At 38.2% G+C, this 14,477-nt stretch overlaps 1 protein-coding gene across 9 annotated transcripts in view; it reads right to left on the bottom strand.

Annotated features, from left to right (window-relative positions):
* Positions 1-14,477, bottom strand: part of LOC127454186 (sodium bicarbonate cotransporter 3-like) — a 249,611-nt gene that overhangs the window by 189,805 nt on the left and 45,329 nt on the right. For 7 of the 9 annotated variants that reach the window (XM_051721203.1, XM_051721208.1, XM_051721202.1 and 4 more), the window contains 16 exons: positions 12,827-12,984; positions 12,646-12,733; positions 11,674-11,820; positions 11,264-11,367; positions 8,266-8,440; positions 7,912-8,045; positions 7,079-7,324; positions 6,391-6,496; positions 5,045-5,206; positions 4,850-4,963; positions 3,853-4,014; positions 3,527-3,778; positions 2,985-3,053; positions 2,695-2,868; positions 2,399-2,530; positions 648-739 (listed from right to left, as the gene is read on the bottom strand). In XM_051721203.1, the coding sequence (XP_051577163.1) occupies positions 648-739; positions 2,399-2,530; positions 2,695-2,868; positions 2,985-3,053; positions 3,527-3,778; positions 3,853-4,014; positions 4,850-4,963; positions 5,045-5,206; positions 6,391-6,496; positions 7,079-7,324; positions 7,912-8,045; positions 8,266-8,440; positions 11,264-11,367; positions 11,674-11,820; positions 12,646-12,733; positions 12,827-12,984 (2,315 nt within the window). Of the gene's footprint in view, positions 1-434; positions 487-647; positions 740-2,398; positions 2,531-2,694; positions 2,869-2,984; positions 3,054-3,526; positions 3,779-3,852; positions 4,015-4,849; positions 4,964-5,044; positions 5,207-6,390; positions 6,497-7,078; positions 7,325-7,911; positions 8,046-8,265; positions 8,441-11,263; positions 11,368-11,673; positions 11,821-12,645; positions 12,734-12,826; positions 12,985-14,477 lie in introns of all 9 variants that reach the window. The other 2 variants (XR_007899499.1, XR_007899498.1) reach the window with 1 other exon arrangement.

Raw genomic sequence — 14,477 nt, 5'->3', positions numbered from 1 at the left:
ATGCTCAAAACCTAAATGTGAATTCTAACAAAGGGATTTTGGTCAAAGGAATAGCTGTCTGCAAAAGAGATAGCCCTGGTTAATTTGTTGGACTTTTTATAGATATTGCAGAGCACTGATTTACATTGGTTAACACATGGAATGTTAATTACAATGTGTCCGAAGTAAACCATGACCAACAAGCATAAAATGAGATGAGATGTATCTGTAGTTTCCCACTACTGTAGTCCAATGCTCATTCATAAGCAAGTTGTCAGAGGAAGATTATTTAGAGGCTCGGAACTATGCACTCACACCGTGATGAGGACGGCCATGTTACAATAAAATTTCTCTGCGTTAATCAAACGTAAGTGATAATTAACACCAAAAGCGATAAAGAAGGAATATGCAGTAACCAGAATACAAGCAGGCCTGCGAGTAAACAAAAGACCAACCACTCCACTCGTGTCTTCCTCGTTTGAGGTGCCAGAGGCTATGCTGTCAGATCTGTCTCGAGAGAAACAGGTCAGATAAACTTACTGAATAGGTTCTTGAATGGGCAAAGACCAACACAATGCATTTAAAGGAAAAGAGCACAAATAAATGCATTCATTGTAAAAATTAAACCACTTTGAAGTATTTTTTGACCTATGAACTATATCGCCAACCTGACTTTTAGAGCTTTCACAGGGATGTCCAGGTGATCACCACCATCATAAGGGATCTCTATGCCTTCTGCCTCCATCATGCGCTGTGCTTCCTGGGTAGACAAATATTGAAACATTTTTGTTGAAATATATTCCACCATTATCTCAGTTCTGACAATATATATATATATTGTGTGTGTGTGTGTATATATATATATATATATATATATATATATATATATATATATATATATATATATATACACACACACATATATATATATATATATATATATATATATATATATATATATATATATATACACACACATATATATATACACACACACACCGATCAGCCACAACATCAAAACCACCCACCTAATATTGTGTAGGTCCCCCTCATGCCACCAAAACAGCGCCAACTCGCATCTCAGAATAGCATTCTGAGATGCTATACTTCTCACCACAATTGTACAGAGCGGTTATCTGAGTTACTCTAGACTTTGTCTGTTCGAACCAGTCTGGCCATTCTCTGTTGACCTCTCTCATCAACAAGGCATTTCCGTTCACAGAACTGCCGCTCACTGGATGTTTTTTGTTTTTGGCACCATTCGGAGTAAATTCTAGAGACTGTTGTGCATGAAAATCCCAGGAGATCAGCAGTTACAGAAATAATCAAACCAGCCCATCTGGCACCAACAATCATGCCATGTGATTATCTAATCAGCCAATCATGTGGCAGCAGTGCAGTGCATAAAATCAGGCAGATACGGGTCAGGAGCTTCAGTCAATGTTCACATCAACCATCAGAATGGGGAAAAAATGTGATCTCAGTGATTTGGACCATGGCATGATTGTTGGTGCCAGACGGGCTGGTTTGAGTATTTCTGTAACTGCTGATCTCCTGGGATTTTCACACACAACAGTCTCTAGAATTTACTCAGAATGGTGCCAAAAACAAAAAACATCCAGTGAGCGGCAGTTCTGCAGATGGAAACGGCTTGTTGATGAGAGAGGTCAACAGAGAATGGCCAGACTGGTTTGAACTGACAAAGTCTATGTTAACTCAGATAACCACTCTGTACAATTGTGGTGAGAAGAATATAATCTCAGAATGCTATTCTGAGATGCGGGTTGGTGCTGTTTTGGCAGCACAAGGGGGACCTACACAATATTAGGCAGGTGATTTTAATGTTGTGGTTGATCGGTGTATCTATATCAATATAATTATATATATATATTTACTTCATACTTTGTCTCAAATAACTTGCAAGAAATTAGTTAGTCATCATTTATTTTCATTATTAAAATATGTACATGTTAAAATGTTTTTTTGCGGATAGAGTTAGTTAGACAAATTTGTACAGGTATAAATCTTTGATACAAATATATGTATACATGCCATAAAATCAGTGGACATGCTGTAATTAAAAACTGGTCACGGATACAGCATTAATTGCGTAGTTTCAGTTGACAGTTAACAGTCAACTATTAATCACATAATTGTACCTGTTAAATATTTCAGCCCAAATTATGATATAATTTTTTTTTATTTAAATTACATTAATTATATTTAAAATGCAATATGTAACATCATAAGTACAAAAGAAACATAGTTATAGTTGGCCTTTTAATGAACAAGATAAGTAAAACAAAGCATATTGAGATATTAAGTAATTCATTTGAAGAGGTACAGTAAGGTTTCAGTACAGTAAGGTTTCAGTGTGCAATATTCTAATAAAAAAAACACCACCACAAAACAAAAATACCTCTTTTGCTTTTTTCTTTTTGTCATCCTCCTTTTTCTTCTTGCTTTCTGGCATTAGGTCATCCAACCAGCTGAGCTCCCTCTTTGTGAAGCAGAAATCTAGAAGCTTCCGCACAAACACCAGAGCAAGAACCTAGAGAAAGCAAAGGTAAAAGACACTAATAAAACTACATCAAACTATGGATAATTATCACTAGAATCTCACAGCCTGGAACAAAATAATTTTCTATTTTTAAATGTAATAAATGAGTAAGTGAGATCATATTTTATTCGTAAAATGCTAAATTTTAAGTATACCATCATAGGGAAGACCACAGCGGCAGCAGACACTTTGATGACCCACAGCAGCACCAGGCAGGTGAGTTGAACTAACGTGAATATGTGAACCTTCCACAGTGGAACATATCTCAGGTATATCAGGTCAGGCTGGTGTTTGGCAGGCATGCCAAACAGCTTAATCCGGTCAAAGAACTATAGTACAATGAATACAAAAACATGTTGTGCATCTCAAAGCTGGTACATTTTACATCCTTAGTTTGAGCTGATTGTATGAAAAATAATTATTTCTGAAAATAAAATACACTTACTTGTATGCCTTTGAGAGAGGACACACCCATGTAGAGAAACACTCCATATAACACGGGCATTGGTATAAACTGAGGGGCAATTGAAGAAACACATTTTTTAAAAAGTGCACTATTAGGGCCAAAATATACTCTAATTAAGTCTGTGAATGCAGATGCTTCTAGCTCAATCATGTTGTAATGCAATACAAGTATGTGTTACATTCTCAGTGTTGCCCCAAGGGGCCCTATAGCTGGCATTAGCGTAAACTGCCTTCTTCTACAGTCAGTTTTATCTTTCTACTGTGGAGCAACAGTTAGACAAGAATCCTGCTGAGCAATTTAGATCTTATAAACATCTTTATTTGGTTTAATGGCATTTGATAATGATACTGAGGGTAATTATTACCGCCACAGTAAAATAAGAATGCACATTAAGTGTGTACGGGACAGTGCACTTGCAATGCATTGGCCAAGCATTTGCGTACTTGCATAAAGTATGTCTCTGGGCTTACTCTCTATTATGCAATGAAAGACTCTGGGGCCATTTTAAGATGCTCTCTTACCTTTAGAATAGATGTCATAAAGACAGATAGACCCATAAGGACAAAAATCATGAGACCAGTGACTCTCTGCTCACGGATGCCCAGGAATTTAGGCTGCTCTCCTGGTGCCGAGCACTCTGACTCCACCTTTAAACTGTTGACGTGAGAGATGGATAGGACGGTGGCAGCGACAAACCAGGGCAATCCCATCACAGAACACACACCAAGCATCACTGCCACCACCAAAAGGTCAAGGTGATAACCGCAGCCTTTCTGCATGAGAACACAATCATGAGCACCAGGAATGCCGCACTGCTCTGGTAGACTGGATCAGGTATCAAACTGACCTTGAGTTTGTGTTCTTTGCGGTTAATGATGACGGCAGTGATCTGTTGATCCATGAAGATCAGGATGGTGCACAAAAGGGCAGGAATAGCTGCCGCTAGTAAGGTCCATGTGGGGTTGTCACCCAGAGGTGAGATCAGCCAGCCCCGATTCTTGGAGGTGGGCTATGGTACAGAAGACAACAATTTACAAAAACACTTTCAAACTGTTTTGTATGACATTTAAATTGTATGTTACATTTAATTTATGATGACATACTCAGTCACTTAAAAAAAAGCAGTTTTGAGCAAACATACACCTTTTGTACAGTATCCTGTCCTGCAAAAGTAAAACCCAGTAACTACACATTTTGTCAAAACTGAGTTATAACCAAAATTGTTAAGACTATGATCTGTCCTGTGACAGATGAATTTGGCTCAACTATGCTCATATTTAAAAATAAATAAATAAATAAATAAATAAATACAAATAAAATAAAAAATAACAAGTGAGATAGTTTTTATAATCTACATTTGGATGGACAAAATGTTTCAGTGTTGGTGTACTGTTTTAGTTTTTTCTGTGGCTTTGTAAGGGGAGTATAATGCATTACTACTGATAAAGATTACTTGAGTAAAACTAAAGCATGTGGCACCAGAAAGGGTCAAATTAATAGTCAAAAAGCTAACAGATAAAATAAACGGTGTGGTTCAGAGTAAGCAAAACACTCTGGAGGAGAAATGGTCAACTTTCTTTTGAAGTAAAAATAAACCACCAATTACATTATGATATGGTGATCATAAAAGCTCTTTTGGTGATATGTAGCTACACAAGTAACTGCTCTGAAAAATCTCATCTTTTGTAAAAATAAACATTGGACAAAATGGGTGGAGTGGACACAAAGTTTCCAAGTCCAAAACCCCTAAAACCAACCAAACAAGTTGACTTTATGGAGTTAATTAAATCATCAGATTTAGATAAACAAAAGCAAACTAAAAATTAAAATAAGCATTTCAGTACCTCAAAGGTGTCTGGGACGTGTAGTTTAGGAGAGGGGACACCCACCAAGTAATCAACCAAGACCATGATCATTATGGTCAGAAAAACAGCAAAGTCACTGACGGAAGAGCGGACCTGTGGAGAAAAGACACTAAATGTCAGAGTAAAACAACACTGTATCAGAATGTGCACAGTCAGAGGGGTGAATCCACTTACCTTAGTGGGAAAATAATTCTTGGTCTTAAACTGCTTTAAGAAAGACGACAGGAAAAAGGTGGTGAAAAAGAGAATGACAGACCAGAACAACACATCAGGTATGTACGGTCCATGAAGACCACAAGCAGGACCCACAAACTCGCCATGGAGTGCTTTGCACATCTTTAATAAGAGAGAGAAAAAGAAAGGGAGAGAACAGAAAGGTGAAATTTTTTTTACGAATCTATGTATATGTATACATTTAAGGGACTGTTAACACAGACACATTTTGTCCGTTCAATTGTTTTTCTTTGTAATCATGCACTAGATGGACATCTTTGAGCACTGCACCGTTTCTTGCTGTTTTTCCAGCGTCTTGCACAGGAGTGCCACATTTTTAAATGCCGTTTCAAGATTTATTTATTTTTTACTTTAAAACGCATGTCAGGACACCTGCGTTCTGAGACTCTGCAAAAAAAAAAAAAAAAAATCAGTCTAAATAAAGTTGAATAATTTCAATTTTTGAAATTGCCAAAATCTGCCACAAAAATATTTCTTTCCTTTAAAATATAATGCATTCAGGGGGCCTGGGTAGCTCAGCGAGTATTGATGCTGACTACCACCCCTGGAGTCACGAGTTCGAATCCAGGGTGTGCTGAGTGACACCAGCCAGGTCTCCTAAGCAACCAAATTGGCCCGGTTGCTAGGGAGGGTAGAGTCACATGGGGTAACCTCCTCATGGTCGCAATTAAGTGGTTCTTGCTCTCAATGGGGCGCGTGGATCGCGGAGGGTAGCGTGAGCCTCCACATGCTGCGAGTCTCCGCGGTGTCATGCACACCGAGCCACGTAATAAAATGCATGGATTGACTGTCTCAGAAGCGTAGGCAACTGAGACTTGTCCTCCACCACACGGATTGAGGTGAGTAACCGCGCCACCACGAGGACCTAGTAAGTAGTGGGAATTGGGCATTCCAAAATTGGGGAGAAAAGGGGATAAAAAAAATTTATAAAAAAATTTAATGCATTCAGATTTAAAGAAGTCCTCTAGCGGTATTTTCATTAACATTAAGACTTAAGACGTGTTTTGTTCATAGGTGATATTTCAAACATGTTGAGCTTTGAGGATTTTTAAATTCCACTAAACAAAGACTGAAAATCTGGATTTGATTTATTAATACATTTGCTGATAATTTCTCCACCATATACTGATGAAAGAGAACTGTTCTTTTTTTCTGATCAGTCTTTCTAAATCGGACCAGAACGATACCAGAATAAAACACTTAAAAATGTCAAATTAGGTGTAACTATGTTAACCATATCCTTTAAGTTAACATGTTATCTTAGTCAGAAAAGCAGAAAAACTTACCGGCACATCTAGCTCACTCCAATTAATGGAGTCCGACGTAAACCCTGACTGATTCCAAGACTGTACCATCTCCTGTGTGGTATTGTCTGGAGGTGAACACTTACACCTGAAAGAAAGAAAGAATGGAACAAGAAAAGCTGAGTTAGTTCATGTTTCATTCACCTTTACATTACAGTGCTGCACCGAAACATTGATCATTAAATTGCAAATCTATCTTTCACGACATTGCATCGATACTTCAGACTTTTAAATAAATGGCAACCCTGAAAACCAGCATTTCTCAGTGGGGTTACAGCTACATTTACACACTTGCTGAATACCCATGTGATGAGAGATACTGGCTCACACTTTTTCTTTAAGGGATACCATTTCATTAAAGGTGATGCGTACAATTTTTGCAGATATAAAAATAATTTCTGCTAAAAGAATTTTCAAACAGATCTTTCCTTCGAGAAACCTGTTTATTTTTCTCTGTTCGGTAATGCTAATGGCACAAATCATGATACAAATATGATATCATGATGTATTGAATCAAAAGGCATGTATCATAATGTGTATTGTAACATGAGGTTGTTGGTCCAGCCCTTTTACTGTATATTACAATGAACAACATGGAAGAGGCCCAATAATACATGTGATGCATCCGATTGTGTAGTCAACATAACCAGGGTTAAATACAGATCCTTACGTGTAAAAGGTGAGGTTGTCTAAATTGTCGTGCATGTTGAAAGGGTACATCTCTCCTAGGTAGAAAAGTTTCTCCAATGCTTCATAGATGAAAATGATGCAGATGAGAGCAGCGAAGGCCTCCTCTGTGAATCGTGTTATGTAGCACACCAGAGAGCTGGCGTCCGTGGCAACCAGCACAAGGCATAAGAAGGCCGTCCACAGGCCGATGCTAGTGCGCAGAGAGAGGTAGGAGAGGCCGTAGTCACTGAGGATAGAGAAACAGATATATCACTTTGGATAAAATAAAAGCATGTAAATGTAAATATCATCTAAAGGATATATTTAGCGATTTTTTTAGTGACGTTCAAAATACAATAAGAATCAGAAACATATTCCTTATCCATTTATCTGATAAACTAAATTTATATTAACACCACCCTGGTTTTGAAACCAAGCAGTTATGTATTTTCAGATTTGCACTGGCTCACAAAAACACGTTATACTATAAAGTACGATTTTGGGTTATTGAAGGCCATGTTTACCTTAAAAATGTCTACAAACATAACTTCTTGTTTAGAGAGCACTCCTCAAACTTTTTTCACACCAGTAGATGGTGCTACAGTCATTTAAAATATGAACCTTAGAAGAAATTTAACCCTGCATTTAAAAAGATGCATCTAGTTTTTTTTCTAAATGTTTCACAAATTGTTCTAGCAATACTTTAAAATGTAGAAGGCATCAAGATTTAAAATCAATTCACAAAATTGTCCCATTTTCTCAGCGCAAGTTCTAAAATGTCAGAGCAAGTGCCTGAGGGCCAGAGTGAGGAATGTAGTGATGCTCCATTCTCACCTGCAGAACTTGAAAAGAATCTTCTCAAAAACAAGAACTGGCCCAGTGCTGCCTAAAATAGTAAGTGGCTGACCAGCAAAAAGAGAGAAGGCCACACCTGTCAGGGAAGCTCCAAACAGAGACTCAATGGCACTCTAAGACAAACACAGACAAAAGGGTTAAGCAAAATGAGGGATAGGTTATAAAACTTCTTCTGTTGTAGTAGAAATTAATATTTTTACGTTTAAGTGATAAGAAAGGTCTAAGCCTCATGATTCCAGGCAGTGAATCTAAAAATGGTTCAGATTGTCTGCCAAGAGCATTAATGCTACATAGCCCTTTCTTGGCAAAGCGAAGCCTAATTGTCAGACTCACTATGTTGTTTTTGGTGGCTTCCCCCAGAAGGCCTCCAAAGGTGATGACGGGCGACATGCATGCACAGTAGAGGAACAGAATGGAGGCCAAGCACTGCAGGCTGAGTGCGTCCCGCACGTCGCTCCAGTAAAACTGTGCTTTTCGCTTCAGGTCTAGCACCAGACCCCCGAATATCCTAAGAGCAAATATAATAAATTATTAAAGATATTGTTAATGCATTACAATGTATACATAATGCTTTATAATACACCTTATAATCAGTTATATGGTCTCAAACAATTGTTAACCACAGTTATAATATACTATAATAGTTAACTATTCATGGATATACCTTCAGATGATATAATGCATTATAACACAGGACATGACCAACACCAAATATTATAATGAATTAATGTGTTATAATTAATTATACCATTTGTAACCATGAATCGATAAGTATGAAAAGATAATGAATTACAATGTGTACTACAAGGCAATATGAATACCTTTATGCAGCCTTCATATAGTGTAACTGTAATTTAAAAAAAATGGCATTGCTGTTACATTACTACTCCTTACTAGTAATAGAAATTAAACACCACTGTTAGGAGTAAGAAATATGTCAAGACACAACATATATGTAAATAAAATATATGGCTCACATTTGTCCTAATGGCTACTCGGGGTGTGCTGTATTTGCAAAGTGCTCTGGAATATTGCAGGTTTAATACATGTCAAGCTTAATCAACAGTTTTTGCAGCTTTATGTTGACTACCACAAAAAATTATTTTGACTTGTCCCCATTTTCCTTAAAGCAAAAACTGACTGGGGGCCTGGGTAGCTCAGTGGTAAAATACGCTGGCTACCACCCCTGGAGTTCGCTAGCTTACTAGTTCGAATCCCAGGGCGTGCTGAGTGACTCCAGCCAGGTCAACAAGCCACGTGATAAGATGTGCGGGTTGATGGTCTCAGACGCAGAGGCAACTGGGATTCGTCCTCCGCCACCCGGACTGAGGCCAATCACTACGCGACCACAAGGACTTAAAAGCACATTGGGAATTGGGCATTCCAAATTGGGAGAAAATCCGAAAAAAAAAAAAAAAAAGAAAAAAAAATTGAGGTTACAGTGAGGCACTTACAATGGAAGTGAATGGAGCCAATTTTTGGAGGGTTTAAAGGACTTACATTAATTCTTCTGTTAAAATGTGTTTGTTATTTGAGCTGTAAACCTGTTTAAATGGTCACTTTTATGGTCATTTAAGGGTTTACGCTAAAGGTTTTTCAGACCCGCTGCCGCTCACGCCCAGAAGATTCTGTCCCGCTCCCGCCCACAACTTTCAAGTTTTATCCAACTCCCGCCTGCAAAAGCCCGTAGGTAGAGGTCTATGCACATTTTTCAGTCCCGGTGTCAAACATCTGATTTACCTGTGGTTGATTTCAAAGTTTTGTTTGTACCTTTCTTTAATAAAGAGTTAACATCTATAGCACTAACTAAGGGATCCGCCTTCATGCTCATTTTTTGCCTCAGAGTGCTAGGCAACTTTGGTAACAATTTGTATGAATGAGCCACCAACCATGCGCCTGTAAATCGTTTATTTTTGTTGTTCTTGTGCAAAAGAATAACAATGCAAATAATATTCTATACCTTAAAAACATAAAATAAATTTGAGTCATTTTTATTTTATGTTTAGATATTTATATTTTGCGGGAGTCCCACGACTCATTTCTTGCTCCCGCTTCCTGCACACAAATCAGTGTCTTCCCACCTGCACTCTGTTGCGTCATGTCCCGCGGGAGATATAAATTTATACAGAAAATTAAGCGATTTTTTCAAACTAAAATATTGTTAACACGCATATTATTCACAAGTTTTGCCTATACTTTTAAAACGGTGAGTATGTTAATGTTAACGGATTGGCCCTATTCATTTCCATTGTAAGTGCCCCACTGTAACTTGAATTTAAGCTTTTTTTTTTTTTTTTTTAAGAAAAGGAGGGACAAGTCTAAAAAAAATTTTGTCAATCAACATTTTGCCACAAATGCTGTTGATTGAGCTGCACATCAAAGGATGGCCAGCACTGTTAAAAACACCACATTTATTCAACACCTCCGACATGAAAGGCTTGCTTTATTTGCATCATAAAAACATTTTTACCCCCTTCATCTAATGCTTGTTAAATAAGGTCCCTTCCGGAGTCTGCCTTCCTTCATCAAAAGAGACTTAAGCAAATCCAGCATAACCCCCTCCTCTTTCTCCCTTACACTATGTTCAGATTTGACATGTCCTTAAACCCCAGACACCTTAATGACTTAATGTAAAAGTGCACTATGCCAGCACATGTCATTTATATAATCCCATCAGCCGAATTAAGGATTCAGGGCACCATATACGACAGAACCTCTCAGTTCTAATAAATGCTTTTCGACTCATTATGATCCAAACATATACCTACACTATATAGTAAAAAATATGTGGACACCCACACACCACAGCCATATGTGCTTGTTGAGAATTTAATTTAAAAACCATTGGCATTAACAGCTGGTTATCCCCAACAGTTTCCACTCTTCTAGGAATGCTTTTCTCTACATGATGGAATATGGCTGTGGGAATTTGCACCTATTCAGACACTAGAGCATCAGTAAAGCCAGGCACCGATATTGGGCGATAGAGCTGGCCATCCTATTCATCATAAAGGTGTTCAGTGGAATTCAGATCTGGGCTTTGTGCAGGCTAATCAAGTACTTCCACTCCACCTTCTGTAAATAATTTTTTTATGGACCTTGCTTTGCGCACAGGGGTATTGACATGCTGGAATATAAAAGGGCTCTGCCCAAACTCATCCCACAATGCTCTAGAATGTCTTCTAGAATGTATGCTGTAGCATTAAGATTTGTCTTCACTGGAATTAAAGGCCTTGCCAAACCCATAAATTATAAGGGGGTGTCCACATACTTTTGGCCATATTGTGTATTTTATAAAAGCATTACACCAAAGCTCCAAACAAGATCTGACCGTCCTGTCCTCTGAAGTTCAGGTCCAGTGTGGTGCTCCTCTTCTTTGATGGTCTCTGACAGTGGAGCAGAGCCATTTGGCGTGGAAGGTATTTTCCTCTTCTCCTGTGGACGCAAAAATAAAACACCACAAAGTTCAGACTAGAATGTAGTATTCAAGATCTTGAATCTTCATTTATTGCCATGAATGTATTGCAACAAAAATCCACCTGGTGCTACCTGAAGGACTTATCCGTGAGGGTAAGTGCCTTGCACAAGGGCACAATGGTGAATGGTCATGGCTTGCTCCTTGCGGGACTCAAACAAGCAACCTTATGATTTAACCTAAAGTACTACACCATAACACCTCTAACCCCTTTTCACTATATTCCACATCTCTCCTGTGATGATTCCAGAAGTATGGTGTCTTACCTGAGATGGGACACTCTTTGGTGGCTCGATTCGTATCGTGGGGTCCCACTCTCCAGGGGGCAACACAGTTACCTGGTCCAAAAACTCATCTATTCCAGAGAGGAGGTCATTCCTGTCTTTGGCTTTGTATGCCACATCATGAAAGATCTGTCACGGTGTAACAATAATAAACGGAGCAGTTGAATACTCCAAGAAAATGTACGAATACAGACACAGTGCAAGCTTCCAATATTTTTTTTACATTCAAACAAATGTTACCAAACTGAGGACATGTTAACAGATTACAGAAGGACCTGTGTACCAAATGGGAGAGAAATAATATCCATGAAATCAGAATTGGAGTTTTGTGGCTTTATGTCCATGTTTATTAGCTTTGAGGTCATCTAGTGCAGTGGTTCCAAACCTGGGGTCCCGGAGTTCACAAGAGGGGCGCATAACCTCAAATGGTTTGAGGCAGTCAAAGACACATAAAATGCGCTATACCAGTAAGACAGCATGTCAATGTCCTGGTCTAATTCAATGTGATATAAGCCAAATTTTAACATAAACATTAAAAAACATTCCAAAAACCTTGGCACTATGACAACTGTGGCAAAACTTCAAGGAATAAAGGTTGTGAACCACTGATCTAGTGTACTCCCTAAACGTTGACAAAAATATTGTCTGGATTCCTGTAAGAGAGAAAAAAAAACTAAATTCTAATAAAAATAACCAGACTCATCTTGCACTACACAAAAATGTGTAGTACAAGATAAGTCTTATTTGTCCAATTAAATGTTTCTATAATGAGAATGTAACTAAAGCCTATTTGCTATTTTTTTTTTAAAATGCCCTGCCCAAGCTTTCGGTTTCACTAGGAAATATGTCAACACATGAAAGAAAACTGTGTGCTCGTCAAGCCATTTCATGGGGTCTTTAAAGATCACAAGAAACAGATCCTGATCTTTATAAAGCTTGTCCCAACTGCCTCACCTCATCTGTCATTAAAGTAGCTATTGACCGGCCAATCTCGTGGTACTGTGCCCCTTTACCGAAAGGCCCCAGCAGCAGAAAGAGAAACCTGTAAAAAAGTAGAGAAAATAAAATAATGAAGGCAAAGAGACATATAGTTACCCTTCACATATGGGCCTTGTCAGGGGTGGCTGAGAGCTACCTGGTAGGAACAGGCACTTCAGTCAGTCCAGTGAGGAGAACAGCAGGTGAGAGACGAATAAATGCGATGATTGGACACTCAAGAAAATCAACTTCCCCCACCAGAACATTTGAAGCTTCAGCGCCTGGAGGAATTTTCTTCATGAAATTCATGTCCACCTTAAAGGGTCAAGATTTCAAAGGGCGGAGAGCACAGATAAGGACAGAGGGACAGGGGGAGAAGCAGTGCTGAGCTTTGACATTTATCATGTGTAATTATGACTTCAAGAATAGGGCAGTGGTTTACAAAGAATATGTTGTTGTAGTTACCCCGCATTCCACAGTAGTACAAAACCACAGTAGTACAAAAACTAGTAACTAAATTAGTTTGGAATCTATCTGGTCTTTTGGAAGATATGTGCAGAATTTCTGACAATCAGGAAATTACTAAAGACAGGTTTTTGGACAGCAGGCCGCCCAGTTGCTGTTAAAGGAATAGTTCACCCAAAAATTAAAATTCACTCATCATTTACCCACCACTATGCTGTCTCAAACTTGTATGACTTTCTTTCTATTGCAGAACATAAAGATTTTTTGATGGAAATGTGATGTGTTTATACCCATACAATGCACGTCAACGGGTTCCAACACTTTCAAGCTCAACAAAGGATGCTCTGTGCATGCATCAAGTGTGAGGAAATGTAATCTAGCTTCAAATCACAATCATGCCAAGGAGACTGCAGATGGCAAGATTTAAAGTGAAAAAGGAGTTACATTTTGGTATGTTTCTCACCCAAAACTGATCGAATCACCTCAGAAGACATGGATTAAACCACTCGAGTCATATGAATTACCTTTATGCTGCCTGTCCTTTTTGGAGCTTGAAAGTGTTGGACCCCATTGACTTGCATTGTTTAGACACCTCATATCTCCTTCAAAATATCTTCATTTGTGTTCTGCAGAAAATAGAAAATCAAATGAGTTTATGACGGAATAAAGGTGAGCAAATGATGAGAAAATTACCATTTTTAGGTGAACAATTCCTTTAAACTCTAGTTAAAGGGATAGTCCACCCAAAAATGAAAATTCAGTCATCATTTACTACTCCTCGTCATTCCAAATCAGTGCGACTTTCTTTCTTCCGTGGATCACAAAAGAAGATTAGGCAGAATTGTAGCCTCAGTCACCATTCACTTTCATTGCATCCTTTTGACATACAATGAAAGTAAATGGTGACTAAGGGTATCATTATGCTTAAGATCTCCTTTTGAGTTTCACAGAACAATTTGGAACAACACATGAGTTTGGAACTACATGATGGTGAGTAACTGATGATAGAATTGAGCTTTTTGGGTGAACTATCCCTTTAAGCCAGATTTAAATGAGAGCATTCTACATGGACTGAGAAAATGAACATATACAAATATATAAAAATATTTGCTAATATAAAACATAAGCAACAGTTATTCAAAATATTCCAAATGTAAAAAAAAAAATTGCACAACCAGCTAATGAACTACTGACACGAGAGACCAGCAATATTTCACAATCCACAGGACAATAGAATGAAGACCAGATGAATCTGGAGAAAATGTTTTTCCTCTTGCCGAGTCCATTTTGCTAACCTGAATCTGCACTCATGGGAACATGCCACTTAACCTCTAACAAAATAG

This window comes from Myxocyprinus asiaticus, chromosome 16, assembly GCF_019703515.2.
Source record: "Myxocyprinus asiaticus isolate MX2 ecotype Aquarium Trade chromosome 16, UBuf_Myxa_2, whole genome shotgun sequence".
In the NCBI taxonomy this organism is placed as follows: Eukaryota; Metazoa; Chordata; class Actinopteri; order Cypriniformes; family Catostomidae; genus Myxocyprinus; species Myxocyprinus asiaticus.
This window is presented reverse-complemented; position numbering and strand designations above follow the sequence as displayed.